This window comes from Colius striatus, chromosome 1 (genome assembly GCF_028858725.1).
Source record: "Colius striatus isolate bColStr4 chromosome 1, bColStr4.1.hap1, whole genome shotgun sequence".
In the NCBI taxonomy this organism is placed as follows: Eukaryota; Metazoa; Chordata; class Aves; order Coliiformes; family Coliidae; genus Colius; species Colius striatus.
In genome coordinates this window covers 39,930,981-39,953,106 of record NC_084759.1, presented here as the reverse complement: position 1 = coordinate 39,953,106, position 22,126 = coordinate 39,930,981, and the positions used below count along the sequence as shown (strand labels likewise).

At 37.4% G+C, this 22,126-nt stretch overlaps 1 protein-coding gene across 1 annotated transcript in view; it reads left to right on the top strand.

The window, feature by feature from the left end:
• The window catches only part of KLHL1 (kelch like family member 1), a 215,561-nt gene that overhangs the window by 46,434 nt on the left and 147,001 nt on the right, over window positions 1-22,126 (top strand). The window contains exon 2 of the mRNA XM_061995414.1: window positions 16,950-17,132. Within this exon, the coding sequence (XP_061851398.1) occupies window positions 16,950-17,132 (183 nt within the window). The remainder of the gene's footprint in view (window positions 1-16,949; window positions 17,133-22,126) is intronic.

Sequence of the window (22,126 nt, the reverse complement as noted above, 5' to 3'; positions counted from 1 at the left end):
CAGCTGATTAGGAAGATTTTCATCAATTTCTTTGCCATTCTTTGGATAAAATGCAAATACAGCGGCAAACGTCCAAGTGCACTAAAAAAATGTGCAAATGTCCAAGTGCAACTAAAAAAGTTGTAAGGCAACTTAAATTATTTTATAAATTAGAAAATAATGTAAACCTTATATGAATTAAATGGCAAAAATTGTATTTTAAAGCCTATTTACATTAATCTTACTCAAATAAGTGAAGTGCTACAAATGTATTAATGCAGTTACTTCATATGAAGCAGATGGTACAGGAAACCTTGCCTTCTGCAAAAAGCCTGTCTACTATGCCTCAGACTTTCTTGAGGGAGCTACTTAACCTCTGTGCTTAAACAGACAAAAACTCAGGAAGAATGCAAAAGAAGTAGGTACAACTTTTTCATATTGAACATACTGTGAAGAACATAACTTATGTTTTTAGTTAATGAGTGGTAGCTGTATTGGAATATGTAGTCCTTAATTGCTCACCAGTTAAGTTTCCAGTGTTATAGTGAACTTCTAGTATAGAAGCAAATTCAATTTAGACAGGATTCACCAAATTGTGAATCTTAATTGCTTTTTTTGAGATTAACAAAAATGTATTGACACCTCAAAACAGTGTGGCAAAATGATGTACAATTTATATCTTTGCTTCAGACATGTCTTTCACACTGGCATGCAGATGCAGGCAGGCATGTCAGCACCATGAAATCTGTGAGCATCGTCAAAAGATACATGACAGTCAATAGGTGTGTAATGAGTAGCAGGAAGAGATTGTATGCTGCTTGTTGTTGAATGCTATGCAAGCTCCTGTAAAGCTTGTCTTGAAACAGGACATGAGTCAAAGCATCATTTGTACGGTTTATTGAATAGGTAGGGAGGTGTGTGTACATGCACGCATGCTGGGATCTCCCACCTCACCAAGTACAGTACTTAGCTGAAACAAAGCTGGGATTTTTAAAGATTTTAAAGACTTTCCCATGGTCTTAGACATGATTTCCATTGCAGTCATAGGGTGTTTTACGCTACCTATGCCATGGAATATCAGCACATAATACATTAACACATTGAAATGTTATTGAATGTATGCTAAATGCAATAACAGTAAAACACGTTTGTCCTTTTTTGTATGCCGTTACCACCATTCATATATATGATTTCTGTTTACATAAAGTCCCAGTGTCATAAATTAAATGCTGTAAGAAAATGTCTATTTATAGAAGAGAGATCGACATCTTTGTCTGTATTTGCATGCACACTCTGAATGACTTAATTGTTTCAGCTGATTTACTTAGTATATCCATAGAGATGGGACCATTTGTCATGACAAGATAGTTCACACATGATACTAGCATATCTCTTAGGCACATTGCAAGCCATCCATTCAGAAAATAACAGCACTTTTGTGAAGAAGGAAATGAAAGCAGCTATAAAGGGATCATCTGGGGATGGGGTGAAAAAGCCTTTCTCCTGTCATATAACATGGAGTGTACCCTGCATCTTCTCTTCTCTTTCTCTTCTCTTTCTCTTCTCTTTCTCTTCTCTTTCTCTTCTCTTTCTCTTCTCTTTCTCTTCTCTTTCTCTTCTCTTTCTCTTCTCTTTCTCTTCTCTTTCTCTTCTCTTTCTCTTCTCTTTCTCTTCTCTTTCTCTTCTCTTCTCTTCTCTTCTCTTCTCTTCTCTTCTCTTCTCTTCTCTTCTCTTCTCTTCTCTTCTCTTCTCTTCTCTTCTCTTCTCTTCTCTTCTCTTCTCTCTTTTTTTTTTTTTCTTGTATTTTTCCCCTCTTCTTCTGTCTCTGACAGCACTCTTCTGCAATATGAATTTCCATTATTACTGGAGCAGTTATGAGACTCTTGGTTTCATCTGTGACAGACAATTTTCTTCCTTGTAGCTGGGAGAATGATGTGTTTTGGATTTATCATGACAATAACGTTCATAACACACTGATGGTTTTAGTTGTTGCTAAGTGGTGTTAATACTAAATACAGGATTTTTTGGCTTCTCATACCTCACCAGCAGTAAGGTTGAAAGAGCGTAGGAAGTCCAGACAGGTTTTGAAAACATCCAGAGGAGGAGACTCCATAGCCTCCTTAAGCAGCCTGGGTCAGAAATACTTTTTCGTTATGTCCAACATAAAATGTTTTTGTGTTTCAGCTTCGTTCCATTACCTCTAGTCCTGTCATTGGAAATGGAAAAAAGGGGTGTCCCAATCTCCTGACAACCAAAATTTAGATATTTGTAAATACTAATGAGATTCCCCCTGCTTAAGACCCCCAGTTCCCACAGCCTTTCCTCGTAAGGAAGATGCTCCTTTCCCCTGATCATCTTGGCCCTGTGCTGGACTCTATGCAGAAGTTCTTTATCCCTCTTGAGCTGAGAATCCCAGAACTGGACACTGGACTCCAGATGAGGCCTCACTAGGGCAAAGTAGAGGGGGAGCAGAACCTCCCTTGACCTGCTGGCCACACTCTTCTTGATGCATCCCAGGATGCCATTGGCCTTCTTGGCCATGAAGGCACATTGCTGACTCGTGTTCAGTTTATTATCAGCCAAGACCCCCAGGTCTCTCTCTGCATAGCTGCTCTCAAGCTGGCCAATCCCCAGCCTGCACTGGTGCATGAGGTTGTTCCTTCCCAGATGCAGGACTCTGCACATGTCCTTGTTGAACCTCATGAGGTTCCTCTCTGCCCAACTCTCAAGCCGGTCGAGATCCCACTGAATGGCAGCACAGCCTTCTGGGGAATCAGCCAGTCCTCCCAGTTTGGTGTCATCAGCCAACTTGCTGAGGGTACACTGTCCTCTCATCCAGGTAGTTGATGAAGATGTTGAACAAGACTGGCCCTGTGGAACTCTACTGGCCACCCTCTGGGTTCTGTCAATCAGCCAGCTTTTGGTCCACCTCACTGCCACTCATCCAAGCCTCACTGCCTGAGCTTTCTGATGAGGATGTTATGGGAGACAGTGTCAAAAGCCTTGCTGAAGTCATGGTAGATGATATTCGCTGCTCTCCCTTCATCTAGCCAGCTGGTTATGCACTCATAGAAGGCTATTAGGTTGTTCAAACAGGATTTCCTCTTGGTGAATCCATGTTGACTCCCCCGATAACCATCTTTTCTTTCGTATGTTTAGTAACAACACTGAGGATGAGTTGTTCTATCACTTTTCCAGGGATGGAGGTGAAGCTGACCATCCTGTAGTTTCCTGAGTCCTCTTGCCCTTTTTGAAGACTGGAGTGACATTGGCCTTTCTCCAGTCCTCAGGCACCTCGCTTTTCCTCCATGATTGTTCAAAAAATATGGAGAACAGCTTAGCAACCACATCAGCCAGTCGGCTCGCCTGAAATCCAGGGTCACAGTCCTGCTTGGTGTCCTGCTTCTTCCACACAGGATCTTAGACCTACCATCTCATGGTCTCTGCAGCCAAGGTTGCCTCCATCCTTCACGTCCCCAACCAAACCCTCCTTATTTGCCAGCACAAGGTACAGCAGCACACCCATCCTCATTGGTTCCTCAATCACCTGTGACAGGAAGTTGTTATCAGCAATCTGTAGGAACCTCCTGGACCATGTATGCTTGGCTGTGTGGCTTTCCCAGCAAATATTAGAGTAGTTGAAGTCCCCCATGAGGACCAGGGATTGTGACCTTGAGGCAACTCTCAACTGTTTGTAGAATGCCTCATCCACTTCCTTCTCTTGATCGGGTGGCCTGTAACAAACTCCCAGAACAGTATCACCTGCATTATCCTGCCCCTTAATTTTCACCCACAAACATTCATCCTGCCCCTCATCCCCACCCAGGCAGAGCTCAATGCACACTAATTGCTCTCTTACATAGAGAGCAACTGCACCTCCCTCTCTCGTTGGCTTGTCTTTCCTAAACAATACATAGCCACCCGTGGCTGTGTCCCAGTCATAGGAACTGTGCCACCATGTCTCAGTAACTGCAATGAGATTGTAGCCATGCATCCGCACCCACATCTCCAGTTCCTCCTGATTATTCCCCAAGCTCTGTGTGTTGACATAGAGGCAATGCAGGGCCTTACTCGAACACACAGGTTTCCCTGTATAGATGCAAGAGAATCCTCCCTGATTTTATAGTCCCTCGGGACAGTCAGCCTTCTGCATCTCATCTTGGTATGCGGCAACACTCATCGTTTTATTTCCTGCCCTGACCTGTTTCCCTGTTAGGTGACATGGCTTATTCTTTGCCATTTCGTCCCCTGCCCCCCAAGTCCTCGTGATCAAATTGGCCAGCCTATTCCTAAATATTCCAGTTTCCCTGTGAGAAAGGTGTATTCCATCCTGCTCTATCAAATTACAGTCACCAAAAAAGGTTCTATTGTCAGAAACCCCGAAACCTTCTTACTGGCACCAGCCTCTTAGCCAGGAGTTAACTTGTGTAATTTTTGCATTGGTGACTTCCCCTTTTCCTATGGTGGACAGGATGGAAGAGAAAATAATTTGCATCTCCTACTTTTCACTTGTTCCCCCAAGGTTTTATAATCCTTTTTGATACTGGTACTGTCATGTCTCATTATGTTGTTCATACCCATGTGGAAGAGGAGTAGGGGTTTGTAGCCCATGTCCCTAACAAGACATGGCACTCAGCCACATCACGGATCTTGGCTCCCAGCAAGCTTTTTGTTTGTTTTAATTTCAATTACTAAACTGTTCTTATCTCAACCAACAAGTTTTGTTTGGTTTTGTTTTTCTTCCCCATCCTGAAGCATCTATGTGGTGCTGGAGTTGAATCATGACAGTGACTACAATGTAGAAAAGAGCTGCTATGTTAGTGGCACTGGCATTGGTTTTATTAAGTTTATGAAGTGGTGATTGTTGGAGAATTATACTCCATTGACAGCAGTAGATAACACATTTATAGGCAGAGCTGCCTGAAAAATATGGGAGCTTTCCCTCTGTAGCTTATATAGTCTCTTATGGGGTGTTTGCTTCAGCAGTTTCTGAATGTGCCTTTAGTGCCTAGGCCTACAGTGCCTACATTTATAAAAATCTCAATCTGTGTGTAAATGTGCATGAATGATGAGTGGTGATAAAACCACAAGTTATTTTATATGCATTACTTCTGAATTAAAATACTATCTGATGTCAGCTCTGTTATATTAAAGTCTGAAGCCATCCTCTTTGATTGCTCTGCCTAAGTTAAAGTGAGTTCAGAATTCCCCTGTTCTGTTTTTATCATGTATCTGTACAGAGAAGTAAACGATTTAATTTTTATTAGTTTAATGACAGAAGTAATAGAATCAAGTCAATAGAACACAGTTGCAGTTATCTCAATATTTTTACAACTTGAAACAACCCAACTATCAGTGAATGTTATTTTGTATGGCCAGTAAATATTGTTAAGGTCCTATTATCAAAGACAGTGTCTTAATTTTTAGCCTTTCACTTGGTATTTTTTGTGGTCTTCTCTAGTCACTTACTTGACAAAGTCACACTTAGTGAAACCCTGAATCTTATCTACGGCTAAGTAAATTTGAATAATAAAATGAACTAAAGATGGTTTTAAGAATTATTCTGAAATGCTCATCAGAATTTGTCATCTATTAAATGAGCCAAGGTCAACCTTTTCTTGTTCATTTAAATATTGCTGTTTTTTTCTCTCTGTTAAATATTTTTTGTCATCCATAGAAGTATCAGTTCCTAAAACCATATACTTTCAGTTCTAACTGACCTCACCAGAAGCTTATTTTTCATTTGTGAGAAACAGATATGGTATCAGGCACATGACCCAAGTCTCTGTGTAGACCTGGAAGGATAGTCATTCTAGCTGCTCACATTTTTTTACACTTTGCAAAGGATACTAAAACAAACTGTGCATAACAATATTCATCCATACTTATCTTTAGGGTCAAACTCGGTCCATTTTTTTAATAGCTGAGTTATAAAGTGCCAACACACTTGACATCTGCCACCTGGTAAAAGGTGGCATTGGGGGAAAAGGGAATTATTTTAATGATACAGGATAACTATTTTGGTATGTTTGACTACTTAAGTGTTTCATAAAGGCTCAGTGCAGATTGTCATCTGGGATAAGTTGTCATAACAACTGGACATCAAGGAAACTGTGAAAGTCTCTGCTTTATGAGAGTGTGAATTCTGTATCTTTGCTAGCACTGATGATACACAATATATTGTCATAAATTTCTTGAGCTATTAAGAAATCAAAAGGAATTGGCTGTCTCTCTTTTCCACTGTGTCATCTACTTTTTCATTTTCTTCCTGCACTTATCTACTTATTGCCGCTTCTCAGCCAGAGGAGCACTTTGGATCTGCAAAATGGCGGGAAAGTATGTCTTCAACCTGTCACACGTGACTAGTCAGGCCAGTAACATTAGCGTCCTTTAAAAAAGTCTTTACCCTTAGTCTCAGACTTCCCAGCTAATGACTGCCACTCTAAGTGCCACAGCAGAAGCAAAGTTCTTTCTCATCCAACTTAAACTTGAGGTATCACAAACAGATACCTCATGCACTTTTGTTATTTGCCTGCATTCATTAATGGATAGGATCAAAGAAAAGATGACAATCTATTTTAAAGACATTCATGTAAATTATTATTATGAAACAAAAGAATAAAAATGGACTACACAAAATGGCAAGTTTGTCATGATCAGTGCAGAAAGGATATACTTTTATTATTCCACTTTAGAACTGGAAGGACTTGTGCTTTGTGGGGAAGCAGAGGTTAGGTTAAAACTGCAGTTTCAAATTTCTGACTTGCAATAATCTTTTTCATTCAAATTTTGGTTACTAGAAATGTGGAATCATATATGATAGAAAATATTTAACCAGAGTATGAAACACGTTTTGTGATGACAGTCTGTTTATAACGGAGAAGGTGTTTCCCCATTGCATTTTCCAGTTGGGAAATTAAGTATGAATGTATGTGAACTCATTATGAATGCTTGATGCCTGTGACAAAAAACAGGATGCTTTCCTGTTATATGCATTTATCTGTTGTAAGAGGCTTGGAAGACCATAAATCAACATTTATTTTATCTTAAAAAAAAACCCAAAAACAAGCAACCTCACAAATATAAGGGATTCAGCTTGGGCAGTGGCAGAGATTGATTTATCTGTTATTCCTACATCAAGTCAAAATCTTCATTAACTGAAAATTCATGGTGAATGAGGGCAATGATTTTTGTGTGATTGGAAGGAGGGAGGAAGAAAAAATGCCTATCTGAAGAAGTAGTAACTTTACTCCTGGCCTGAGGCTAACTTAATTCCTTGCAGTAGGAATTTTGTCTACTTCTGCAATAGTAAAAGAAAAGAAAAGGAAAGCAGAGCAGCTGGGTCATACTTTAATGAAAGAGGTTCCACAGAATCACAGAATGGTAGAGGTTGGAAGGGACCTCTCAAGATCATCTAGTCCAACCCTCTGCACAAGCAGGTCTACCTAGATCAGGTCACTTAGGAACTTGTCCAGGTGTATTTTGAAAGCCTCCAGAGAAGGAGACTCCACAACCTCCCTGGGTAGCCTGTGCCAGGACTCTCTTGCCCTTACAGTAAAAAAGTTTTTCCTTAAGTGGAACTTTTTGTGTTCCACCTTTTGTCCATTACCCCCTAGTCCTGTCACTGGACAGTGCAGAAAAATTGTCTCCCCATCCTCTTGACATATACCTTTAAAATACTTTTGAGTTTTAATGAGGTGTACAAGCAATGCAGGGGCTTACTTGAGCAGACAGATTTCCATGGACAGGTGCAAGAGGATCCTCCTTCTTTTGACACTCCTTCAGGGCAGTCAGCCTTCTGCTTCTCATCCTGGTTTGATGCTGAGGAGCACTCGTTGCATTTCCTGCTCTGATCTGTTTCTGTAAGATGGGATGGCACATTGTCATTTTGCACCCTCCCCACCAAGTCCTTCAGTTTGAAGCCCTCTTAATCAAGTTGGCCAGCCTGTTCCAAAAGATACCCTTGAGTCTCAAGCTAGAGATATAGAATTACTGACAGTAACTTGAGGAAAGGTGGCTGTGCTTTTCAGTTTTCTGCAATGGCATATGTATTAAAAAATTGAGGTCTCCTGTGACATCTTTCCTGGTTTCTGTTTTCAAGTGAAGTGACTTGCCTTCTTTCAGGAGGCTGATACATAGTGTAGGTTTATATGCACCTCACATTTGCTTGCAAGGCTTTATACTTGTAAATCCTCTATTTCCTGTATCCTCCAAGATTCAAAAAATAATTTCAGACAGTAAGATCCAATATGAAAAAAAACCCTGTTAGCAGTGTGAATGTGGAAAATATACCAGTAAGTTTCCAAGTCATTAAAATATGTATATGTGTATTTGGGAGAACTGTATGTTCATTTACTTTAATCATCAGCTTTCCAAGAACAAGTGGAACAAACTGCTCCCTGTATGTGGATATGAAAAGCTTAAAAAGCAGTGGATGCACTAGTAGCTGTGGGTGAGAGAGAGCGGTCCAGCAGATAGTCAACACCTTTTCACTGTTTTTGCACAGAAAGACTGTTTAGAGGCAGAATATGTAAGAGACATGAGAAAAAATTGTAATTTGTCAGGGAAGTATGAAGGCTGTTAACTTATGACAACAATTTGTAGTGGTAAAATTAGTACTACGTCCATCAGGTGCCTGATATGACTAGGATGATAAACCATAAAAAATCAGATGTCCTTCAGAAGTTTTCTCTGGATTTTAAGAAGTAATTTTAAGAAGCTGAAATGAGTTTATAAAAGGATCATCTTTATGTTGAAATGAGTTTCAGAAAATGAAATGAGACTGATTTTAGGTATGAAAGAATTTTCCACTGTGATACACTGCAATAAATTGATATATTTTGGCATGATGAGAAGAAATAATAGAGATCTTAGTTATGTTTCAGAAGCATCTTTAAAGCAATGCATAGATTTGAAAAAGAAATGCATTTTTTTATTTATTAGCTATGCAAAATTAATGAAGTAGATTTTAAAAGAAAAAGATTATATCTTGCTTTCATGGAGGTTGTGCAGAACACAAGAGAAAATGCTCTGTGTTTTAGGTCCTGTGAGGCAGCTTAGCTGGTTTTTTTTCTATTGTCTATGAATTATTAGTCATGATTTGGAGATTTTTGATGTTCTAGGGAAAATAAAAACAGTACAAAATGTTTTACTTTCTTTACGACACAGGATATGTACCTTTCTAGCTTTTGCCATTGCAAAGGATCTCAGATCACCAGACCTTTCCTACTTTACTGTTACCCTGTCTCAGTCAGGCCTCTTGCAATGGACTGCAATGGTCTATGTTAAAGTAAGTGAAGCCAGTTCTGCAGCTTTGCTTTTTGTTAAAAGTATGCTTGTTTGGGAATTTTGCATAACTTGAGCAAAATAAGGTTTTTTTTTTAACTGGAAATGATATGTAAAATAGATATTCTGTCAGTAATGACACCATTTCTATCTGGGCTGCCTTTCATTTTAACTTTCAGAATAGGTATATTGGAAAGTAAACATCCCCATCAATAGCACAGACCTGTAGTTTTTCAATGGGGAACTTTTTTATCAATACTTATATGTATTACATCTTCCCAAAATATGTAACATATAATGTTTTTCATAAATGGATATAATGGAAGCAAAGATTTCCTTAAAAGATTGTTGCAGTTTAAGCCCAGCTAGCAAGGAAGCACCACACAGCCACTCTTAGGGCACAAGACATAGGACAAACTCATGTAATTAATAACAGTGATAAATAGTGGAAAAAAAATGAGGGAAGACTGAAAGGAAGACACTTGTCATTAATTTAGCTGTATCCAACAAATAGTTTCCTACAAAATTATGAGATTTTTCACTAACTGTTCATGATTTGAATTAGAGTTGGAAAACCGCCATAAAAGTAATAATTGAAAAAAGAACTGAAAACTAAACGCCCCGTATTTCAGGAAGCTGTGTAATCTTTATATATGTTGGCTGTTCACCAGTGATGATAGAGTGGGCTATGCTTAGGTTAGTAATTATCTGGTGAAGGTTCATAAAAAAGAATTCCAACTGAGGGTATTTTGAACTGAACCAAAAGAAAAGCCTCACTTTGTATATTTTATTAGCAATCTGGAAAAATGAGAGTGAACTAACTCTTCCTTCTCTAACCCTTCTTCTTCTGCTTTTTATTTTTTTCATGTCATGAAAAATAACTAAAAAATAACAAAACATGAAAAATATTTCTTCTCTATAGAAGCAATTTAATATAGCACAGTGGTCCCTTTTTTATGTTTCTGAATGACTGCTAGAACAATTTGTCTGAGAGCACACAATAAAATGTTAGCTAATATTTTGTTTCTCGAGGCTGGTAATATTCTTAAGATGCATGGATACACAGCACAACAGAGGAATCGTGCATATTTTTACTAAGCATACACATGTGCTAGTGACTGAGTTTTGCCTTATGGCGACCAAAGAATGAGTTACATTATAAGCAGTTTGATCCACAAATTATCTTTAGGAAGAAACACTATTCTAAGTTATAGATTATGTAGATATATCTACAGAATGAGAACAAGTTTGAGATGTGCATCAAACAGCAATATTTTTTTTTAACTTAGGAAAAAAATCTCTGAGACAACAATAATGCATTTATGAGCAGAACTAGTGTAACTAAAAAGCTGATATTTTGATTATTTTTTTATCTAGTGTTTTGGGGCTGTTTAGCCTGGAGAAGAGAAGGCTCAGAGGAGACCTTAGCACTCTCCACAACTACCTGAAAGGAAGTTGTAGCGAGGTGGGGGCCAGTCTGTTCTCTCTAGTAACGAGCAATAGAACAAGAGGAAATGGCCTCAGGTATTGTCAGGGGAGGTTCAGGATGGACATTTGTAGGAATTTCTTTATTGAAAGGGTTGTCAGGCATTAGAACAACCAGTCTAGGGAAGTGGTGGAGTTCTTGTCCCTGGAGGTGTTTAAGAGATGGTTGGATGTCACACTTAGGGAAATAGTCTAGTGGTTGATAGAGTTGGGACAAAGGCTGGGCTCAATGATCATAAAGGTCTCTTACATCTGAAACAATTCTATGATTCTATAATTTCTACCTAACTTTATCTTATATAAAAATAATTTGTATCAAACTGCTTAAACTCTGGCCAGACTCATTAGTTGCAGGTTTAATTGCTGGTAGCAGAGTGACAAGCATACTTTTTTATCACAAACACAACTTCAACCCTGCTGTTGCTGGAAGAAAATGGTTTAAAATCTTTATAAAACCCTTTTGCATTTTTGCAGGTGATCACTAATAGAAGCCACGACTTTTGATAGTCCATCTTAATTTGATAAATGCAATTCCACAGGATATTGATTTCTAAGCATTCAATAAGCAATTTTTAGAGAACTGTGTGAAAACTTTTTTCAGTACTGCATGTGGAGTATTATATACCTTTGCAACTCTTAAATAGAAAAACAATAGTTTTTTCACTGAAGACCTTGACATATGTGGTTTCTTGACTATGTACTTTGGATATGTACCTATTAATATACACTAAATTATATTGAACTGATTTTGAATAAGTTTGCATGATCAATCATGCATAAATGAAAAAAAAAAAGCATTACAGCAGGATTTGCTCTTCTAATAACGATGAAATGTTTTGACATTTTCAAATTAAAAAGTTCTTTTAGGACAGGGTTTCACTGGAATACAAGAGAAATATAATCTCTTTGACTATGTTAAATACCCAAGTACTCTATAAAGTGCTTTATATGGTGATATGGTTGTGCTTTTTGCTGCACCTCTATGAATATCATTTCCAGAATAAAAACATTTCCAAATCTATGCCTCTATTTACTCAGAGAATTGCAGTATAGTTTCCAGTCATATGAATTCTCTCACCTCCATTTCAAAGTACTTCATGTTTTTCCCTTTGGAAATTCATTCAGGATTTGGTTTTAACTACTGATGCTTGCTGTTGCTATTTTCAAACCTCTGGAGATCAAAAGTGGCAGTATTAGTAATTACTTTCGGATTTCCTGAGAAGAAAGGTACTAATAGGTGAACTTGTGTATGAGGTCCCTTTATGTTTTCCTGGCATTTTCACTTTGACACCATGACAGCATTACTGTAAGGTAAGGGTTTTCATTTCACTGTTTTTCATGTTATAGCTTATTTGTGTGTACAGTAAGTGAGGAAAAATCAAGTCTGAATATTGAGGTTTTATATAAGAGTGAACAACTGCACAAGGTACAGGGAATGGCAGACTAAGTATCTATGTAATTGTAGGGTACTAACTAGCCTGTCCACAGCATCTTCTGAGGATTAAACTGTTTGTCTTGCCACACAAACCTAATATGTACTGAAATAAATCTAATCTTGGACAAAAAGGCAGAAGATCTTAAACATGTCCCTGGAAGTACCTTTACCTTGTTACAGTGAGCTAATGTAAGTACTTACTTAAAGGTTTGTTAAAATGAGAGAAGAATCAGTACACTTAATTTTACTGGGATTTTACTGCTGTTATACCTGTTTTTGTCTTTTTCAAAGAAGTTAGGAGAAGGTAAAGTATGATTGGAGAATTAGCACCCTTGTTCAAATCAAAGTACTTTTTTTCTAGAAAAAGTGGAGCTCTGTGGAGCTAGATGTTGTAGATCCTCACAGTTAATCTTTAATTTCTATTTTCACTGTTTTAAGATCCATAAAGGCTCAAAGGGTGAATTTTCTCATCAACACCTTTGAGCTCTTAAAAAATTTATCTTTTGAGGATAGCATGGGGTTCTTAACACGGAAAATGAATCTGTAGAAAGTTGATGGGGTGCAATTTGTTTTTTTTTAACGTGATATGCATTCTGGTTTGCCACTTCATTAAGAAACAGTTGAGATTATTCGTTAATTGTAATGTTGGTAATGTTTTTGAGACTTAGCTTTCTCATCCTGTAGTATCACCCTTCAATATTATTGTTATAGTCTTATGAAAGGTTAGTTTTCTTATTTCTGTACTTTTAAGTTGTTTAAAGATTAAAAAGTGTTCCAGTCAGAATAACCCCAGAGTGTTTGAACTTGCCATACAAAGTTCAGGTTTTGCACTTATCAGTTGAGAAAGGTTATGGATAAAGTCCATCTGTTCACTGATTACACAATTTTGAAGCATCCGAATACTAAAAAAAAGGTTCTGAATCTCCAGGAGTCTTCAGGTGAATTTGAGCTAAAGTTCCTGCAGAATGCAATCAACAAGCATGTCACTGCTTATGTGGTTCAGATTACGTCTAAACCAAGAGAATATATGCAGAGAGAAACTGTTATTTTCACATTGCTAATTGGTCATAAATTCCTATATATGCCTTTCAAGAAATAGTAGAAGATATCTGGTATTTGCTGGCTGGAGCTTTTTAACAAATTCCTACTTTAGCAAGCCTCTGACTGAATTTGATTGCTTATGCAGACAGAGGATTTATAATGAGGAGGAAGCTCTGAAGTAGAATAAGTAGTAGGCTTTTTGTCTGGGCTTTCTTAGAAAATAAAATATTAATTTACTGTTTTCTACTAAAATTATTGTTTGTTAGTTTTCAGGATAGTAATTTAGTATGTGCTGGGCCTTTGGGACTTGCTTTTGAGCAGTCATTGAATGACTTACTAAGAGACAGGTAAACTGATGGGTTTGAGGGAGGAAAGTGTTGTTTAATGGTAATAATTTTTATAAATGCTAAGTAGGAAAGGGGTCAAAATTTGTGGCAAACACTGTTGGTTCCAGAACAAAGTAGACTAATGTTACTGAAGTGCAGTCTAACTTCATAGGACTAGCATGTCCTTACCTAGAGTACTTCTCTTTTTCTGACTTGAAAAAAGCAGCATGTTTCGAAAAGCCAAGAATAGGCAGGAATAGTATCCTATTGGCTCACATGTAAACTGACTTAGACTTAAATTCTGAACTAACAAACAAGATGAACCCATTCAAAACTGCTCATTCCTGTTATTTTTGTTCCTCATAATTGCTGTTGTTGTCACTTCTAAATTCTTTGGAGGAAGGGAAGAACTGCTTAACCCTAACAACCTCATTTCTTAGGCACTGATTTATTTCTTGTAAATTACTTGTCATTCTAATGCTTCATCAATAAATCTAAAGAATTTTGCGCGGGGCTACAAAGTGAAGAAAAAAAAGAAAAAAGCTGAAATATCTGCCTTCTACCCATACAAATGAGCTTATCTCTGTCATTACAGTTCTATGTGAAAACATTTTATGATCTTCCAAAGATATGAAAATAAAATTGGATTTCTGATTAACATGATTGGCAGTCTGGATTGAATAGAAACATATAAGCAGATTGTGTCACTCATAGAATGAATATGTTTATTTTACCCTTTAGAAGGAGTTTGCAAGAGTTATCTAGCATGAAGCACTTCACTATGTAACAAGATCATAGAATCATAGAATGGTAGGGGTTGGAAGGGACCTTTAGAGATCATCTAGTCCAACTCCCCTGCAAAAGCAGGTTCGCCTAGATCAGGTTGCATAGGAGCATGTCCAGGCAGGTCTTGAAGACCTCCAAGGAAGGAGACTCCACAACCCCTCTGGGCAGCCTGTGCCACTGCTCCGTCACTCTCACAGTGAAATAGCTTTTTCTTATATTTAAATGGAACTTTTTGTGTTCCAGCTTCATCCCATTATGTTGCTAGATACAATAAAAAAGAGATGTCCCAGCCTCCTGACACCTACCATTTAGATATTTGTAAATATTAATGAGATCCCCCCTCAGTCTCCTCTTTTCTAGACTAAACAGCCCCAGTTCCTGCAGTCTTTCCTCATATGAAAGATGTTCCATTCCCCTGATCATTTTGGTGGCCCTGCCCTGGACTCTCTCCAGCACTTCCCTGTTCCTCTTGAGCTGAGGAGCCCAGAACTGGACATAGTACTCCAGATGAGGTCTCATCAGGGCAGAGTAGAGGGGGAGAAGAACCTCCCTTGACTTGCTGGCCCCACTCTTCTTGATGCATCCCAGGATGCCATTGGCCACCTTGGCCACGAGAGCACATTGCTGGCTCATATTTAGCTTATTATCAGTCAGGACTCCCAGATCTCTCTCTGCAGAGCTGCTTTTCGGCAGTTCGATCCCCAGCCTGTGCTGTAGATTGACTATAACAGAATTAAAGAAGTGTTTCTTTCTAAATCAGTATTTCATAATGTTTCTGTTGAGAAATCATGGTTAATAAAGTTTTGCCAGTTCAGTTTCTTATAGACAGATTCACGCATATTATAACTTTACCAGTGTACAAATGGCAATATTGATTAATTTAAACAAGCTGATGTTTTCTCAGGATATAATTTAATGCTATGTGTGTGAAGTTACTGTAAGTAATAATTTTAAAAGGTGACTCATTCTATGCAGTTAGTATCTGTATATCACACAGAATAGATGGTGGGGTGAGATACAAAGGTAGCTGAGTTGGTTCCTGTACAGTTATCTGCAGGCCACCTTCAATTATGCACGTTTCCAGCTACTTTGAACTAATACTGTAAAGCCTAGTAGTCACTGAACATGACAGAAAGATAGACCAACTTTTCCTTGTTAAAATTGTGGATTCTTGTACAATGACTGGAGGAGAATATGTAGAACACTTTTGAACAAAAAACTAATTCAAAACTAAATCAGTAGTATATGTCAAAAGCAAATACTGTTTTTCTGAACTCTATTGTAGTCTACCAAGAGTCCATAAAAAATAATATTTTTTTTAAAAAAATAACTATTATGTTTTGTTAGAAAAAATAATATCTTTATGTACTTTTCATTTTTTATTATTTTTTGCTATTTATTTTATAGGCCTATTAATCTCATCCTTATGTAATATGTACTGAATTGAAACTTTATGCAATGAAACTGTTGTATTATTACTATAAATTATCAACATTTCTTATGTACTCCTTACTATTTATCTTTCAGTAAAATATCTATTGTTTGATTGTTTGATTTAATTGATAATATTGTTTGATACTCTGGACTAAAATATGTCCATTGTTTCTCTTTTATTGATTAGATGGTCTATTTTGTATCTATCTAGTTGAAGTAAAAAAAAAAATCAACTTAATCTAAGAAATTTTCATTTTCAGCACTGCACATAAAATCATTTGATACAATCTCATTACATATTGGTAAAAGAAGAGTGATGTCTGTTGTGAATTATTTGGAAAGATTAGCATTAGATTCCTGAAGCATTGCTACTTGCTGACATGTTTTCTTACTTTTGACAAAAGTTTGAACTAGAAAGACATAACTGAGTAAATTTAAACTAAGAATATATGACTCTGTAATGATAATTAAAAAAAAAATCTCCTATTTCTATTTTTTTTTTCCCGATTTTTCTAATTGTAGACACCAACTGTTACCTTTGTAGGCTAAATTCATTCGGTATTAGTGCGCTTTTTGGTTAAAAATTAGGTATGTAATTTATCATTGTCAAAACATTTTAGATTAATTACGAATTATGTCAATTAAAGTTTCATTTTCTTTGCCAAATGATGTAAAAGAAATGTGAATTGAAAGAAGTGAACTAGAATAGGCACTCTTAGAATCAGTGGAAAGATAAGATTGCCTTTTCCATTCTTTATTTTATGTATTCATATTAATATTTAAAGAAAATAATGTTTAATTCTGTAAAAAAATTTTACTCTAAAATGTAAAAACAAGAAAAAGTCCAATCATAGTTCAATAATGAAGACATAGCTATACTATTAACCTTAACATGGATATACTAAATTTCTGATTGTTGTTCATACTTACATTTTTAATAACTGTATCAAAGAAGAAAGAAATGGATTACTTATGTGTCTGTGCTAAAATAAAAATAATTTAAGTGTTAACACACTTTAGTTGCCTCTCCCAATACAGTAAGATTATTCTGTGTTGTGCTTCCAGTAATGAAAGCTGGGAAGGTTACATTGGTTCTTTCTATCAGATTCCAGAAGCCTGTTACGCTCTAAACACCTGGTCACATCTCATCAACATGGAATTTCTCTTGTGTTTTACAGACTATCCGGAGCCAGCAACCCCTTGCCACCTCACTGTGACATGGATTCATGTAGCTCTGAGGAATTCTACCAGGCTGTTCACCATGCAGAGCAAACATTCAGAAAGATGGAGAGCTACCTGAAGCAACAGCAGCTCTGTGATGTTATCCTGATTGCTGGAAATCGCAAGATACCTGCACATAGGTATGGCATAATGATATTGGTCCATGGTAATAAATGTTTTGGGTATGCTTATTTACTAGAATAGTGTTTTCTGTAGTCACTAATGTCCACTTCCCTCTTGCTTTAAACACCTTAAGTGTTTCTGCAAAAGGTGATATTTGAAGATTGGGTCTTTGAAGGTGGTTTTTTTTTGTACAGATTTCAAACGTTCAAATAGCACTAAACTAGCAAACTTTTCATGAGCGTGCCAAACATTTCTCCCTGCTGTGATGATGTTCATATGTGAGGAGAATGAAATTTCTGCATATCTTCACTGAACACAGTGTCAGTTTTAGCTTAAGACCATGATACTTTGATAAATCTGTTATGCTGAATCTCTCAGACATTTACAGTAGAATAACACTGATTCCCCATGACCTATACATTTAAGTGAAGTAAAAAAGATCTTGATTACATTTAATCATAATTTCTAGTATAAAAATTATAACATATAATGGATGGAGTGACGCATATCACTCATAAGAGGTATCAGTAGGTTTATTAATTTAAACTAGCAATTTAACAAAAATTGTTAATAAATTTTATAGTGATATAACAATATTCAATAGCAAGGTTCACTTGACATCTACAGCATAGAGGATCAAGTCCGAAGAAACCATCAGGGGTACCCCTCCCATTTAGTCATGAGATTTAGAATGGACCTCTTTGCTATCTAAACTCCTTTTCAGAGACTGGATCCAGACATAGTTCCAGACTATGAGAACAGTTTATGTCCAAAGATTATATATGCACAGTCAATCCTTTTTATCACTTAAGATTTCGAAGTTTATTATGTCTCAGTAAGTCTCACTGAGAATCTGTTGCAGCAAGGAATCTTTCAACTTTCAGAGGTGTCTCTATTCAAGGGGAGACCCAGGCATGCAACCTGCTGCTGTGCAGGAGAGTTCCATGGGCTCTGAGCTGTCCACTGTGTATGGAGTAAGTTAATTGACTCATAGTCACATTTACATACTGACTACAGAAGTTAGTTTCTTTCAAATTTAGCTTGAGTCAGACATTGACCAGCACCATGGTTAGGAAGGCACATTGTTCAAATTAACCCTTGCCTATTTTGTTGTTACCTATCTCCCCCAAATCCACTTTGACCAGACACATCCAATATGAATCTCACTGGTGGTTATCACTTGAGCAGGGTTATGGGAAACACAGGTCAGGTTGCAAGAGCAGACAACAGTGCCACATGGCATAATTTCTAAAATTCTGTAAGGTTATCTGGTAGCATATATGAAACTATGCTTGGTTTTGTATTGTAGTTGGAGCTTAAAAGAGGCAGGGGCTACAGGGGGGTCCTCTGTGAGAAGCTGCTAGAAGCTTCCCTTGTATCTGATAAGGCCAGTGCCAAGTGGCTCCAAGATGGACCTGCCGCTGGGCAAGGCCAAGCCAATTAGCAATGGAGACAACGCCTTTGCGATTAACATATTTGAGAAGGGGAAGAAGTTACTATGCAGGAGGAAACTGCAACAGCAGAAGGGAGTCAGAATATGAGAGTAACAACTCTACAGACAGCAAGGTCAGGGAAGGAGGAGAGAAAGTGCCGCGGGTGCCAAAGCAGAGATTCCCCTGCAGGCCGTGGTGCAGCCCCTGGTGACGCAGGCCCTGCCCCTTGTGCCATTAAGGGCTCAGGGAGCAGAGATACATCTGCAGCCCGGGGAGGATCCCATGCTGGAGCAGGTGGATGCTTCAAGGAGGCTATGATTCCATGGGAAGCGCACACTGGAGTAAGTTCCTGGCAGGACCTGGGAACCCGTGGAGAGAGGAGCACGTGCCAGGGTATGTTTGCTGACAGGACTTGTGACCTTGTGAGACCCACACTGGAGCAGTCTGTTCCAGAAGTACTGTTCCTGTGGAATTGACCCACACTAGAACAGTTAGTGAAGAATTGCACCCTGTGGGAAATAATCATGTTGCAGAAGTCCAGAAGGGACCCTGTGCTGGAGCAGGGGAAGTAAGAGGAGTCCTCCTGAGAGGAAGGAATGGCAGAGGCAATCTATGATGAACTGACCACAACGCCCTTCCCCATCCTCCTACACTGCTTGGGGGGAAGGAGGCAGAGACCTGGAAAGAGGGCAGGCAGGAGGAAAGTGTTTTAAGATTTTTTTAATATTCCATTACACTTCTCTGTTCTGATTGGCAATAAATTAACCTAATTTCCTCCACATCGAGACTGTTTTGTCTATAATGGTAATCCCTGTCTTAACCTGAGCCTTTTGTTACATTTTCTCTCCCCTGTCCATTTTAGGAGGGGGAGTGATAGCGCAGCTTGGTAGGCAGCTGGCATGCAGCCAGGGTCAACTCACAGTTCATCAGCAGGAGATGAAAAAAACAGCCAATATATTTCATAAATTAACTTTCTAGTGTAGAAAAATACTGTAAGATCATTTACATAACCTGGGCCTTAAAAAGTTCCTTCTGCCCTAAGAAAAGTTCCTTCTGCCCTAAGAAAAGATGGACACAGAGACTATTCTTTTTCCGTTTCCAGGTAAGTTAAATATTCTGTATTCCAGCTCCCAGAATAATAACTTAAACAAGGTATATTATACAAGACTGCAAAGCCAGAGCTACTGTTCAAATACTGAAAAGTAGAACCAGACAGAAACCATCATTAAATTACTTAAATTGTCTCAATAATTGTAATAAATAGAAAAATAACTTCCCTTAAGCACTAACAGATTAGTCTTCGGTGTTTTGCAGTGCACATGAAACAGTCCACTTGACTTCAGATTAGCAGATGTGATAAATATAGAGATCTTTCTTATCTTCTTTCAACAGTTTTCATTCTTAAGACTTTGTTTCAATTCTTCAATATTCTAAAACCTGCCATTTTTTCCTATTTCTCCCTTGTCTTCATATACTCAGGATCCCAGTTACCAGCTAAATCTTCAATAATTTCTACCCACTGACTTAGCAACTGACACAACTGCTGTTAAATGTATTACACATCTGGCACTTTATGTACTCCTGGTAGCTGTGTTCTGAAGGCATTTTTATCTAAATCACTGGGATCTTTTCTTTATGGGTATGTCAAGTTCAGATGGAATAATATTAGCCTTCAGTCCTCCTGTCTATCTGCATTTACAGTGTTCCAGAGCTGCAAGATTTGCCTTAAGGTACCTCCCAGTAAAATGAAAATGGGAGGTATATTACATCAAATAAATGGTTTTCATTTTGGTTTTTTTTTTTTTTTTCAGAAATAATGAGATTTTTGTTGTTCCTTCTTGACAATTACTTGTCCTAGTTTTGCTTTTCACATTTTTCAACACAGACGAGGTTAAAAAAAAAACACAACAATTTCTGAGTCTACATTCTTAAACTAACAGAAAAAAATATTTATTAGATACATAGAAATATTCCACAGTTAATATAATTTTCCATTTAATAAATGTAATATAAAATCTAATAACTTTAACTGTAGTTTTTTCATCTTTTGAATATTTTTGTAAGTTTCAGAGTTTGTAGAGAAAGAGACAGAGGAAACGGTAAGTTTTTTTTTATTAATTTGTTTATTTTCACTCCTATTTTTAAGACAGATGTTCATATTTATATGCCCACCTTTCAGTAGTAAATTTAATTTCATTTTTGAATTTCAGTTCTGCAGTATATCTAAATCCTTCTGGAGCCTGAAAAATACCTTAAGAAGAAATAGTTACTATGAAATAGTAACCAATATTGTATTTAGATTTTTTTTAATAAACCTTCAGAAAATTTTGCATTTGATTTTCTACTTTTCTGTGGTCTGCAGTCAAAAACCAATTCTCAAAAGAACTGGAAATAACAATCATTATTTATGTAGAATTATGTTGAATTGAAAAGATTATATTCTTAATAAACTAGAATTTTTTCTAACAAGATAAAATTAAGAAGTGTTCTGAATTTTATGTTTTTCATGTTTTGTTTTTTAAGTGTTTACATTTTTTTTAGACAAATGTGACTGGACAAATGCAGACAAAGCTTTTTATTTTTACTGTTAGAATCCTAAAAGATTTGGAAGTGACCTTTTAGAGACTGATTCAACTCCTCCTGCTCAAAACAGTCATGTCCCAGGTGAGATCAAGCCATTGAGAGTGGTACACAGTTAGTTTTTAAATATAGTCACTTGTGAAGGTTTCTCTTTTGGCAGCCTATTCCAGTTTTTAATTGTCCTCATTGACTTTAGCGGCCCAGCATGTGGCTTATAGGCAAATTTGCTCTACCATCTTCTTGGTGAGACAAAGCAGTCTATATATACTTAGCCAAATTTTGTGGGTACCAACATTTCCGGTTACCAGCTTGAGGGTAGACATGGAAATTGACATTTTCACTCTTCAGAAACCACTTGTAATTATTATGATTTGTAAAAGATAAGAGAATAGCTATTCAGTAACATTGTTCAGATGGCTCAACCATTGCTTCTTGAACATATCCTCTCTGTTCCCGAGGACTTGTGTATGTCCAGTTCACACAACTGCAGCCTGAGTACATCTTCCTATGTTGTGATACCCCACAGATCTAGCTGCTAGGCACAGGGACCCAGAGGCCTGAAAACAGACCATGCTAAAAAAAAAAAAAAAAAAAAGACTAAGCCAAATAATAATAATAATAAAGACTAAGCCAAAGAAAGCTTTATTGAGCAGTGGGAAAAAAAAAAATCATACTCTTCCTTTTGCTCCAAGGTAATTATAGAAACTCTTCTTTCCCATCACATTCCTTCTTAACTTCATCTACTTCCTGCCTTTGGGCCTCCCTAATTCCATTTTTCTCATATTGGGGCAACATCTGTTATTTCTCCCAGATAATTTTGCATTTGACTTTAATCAGGAATCAGTTCTGATATCCAGGGCTGTAATTTGCTATTCATTTCACTAACTTCTCTCAGGATCTGTTGTCTTAAATTCTGTTGTCTCATGATCTCTGCTGCCAAGTTTGCCACCTGATTTCACAGGTCCTTTCCAGATTTGTCAGAGGCAAATCCAGCAAAA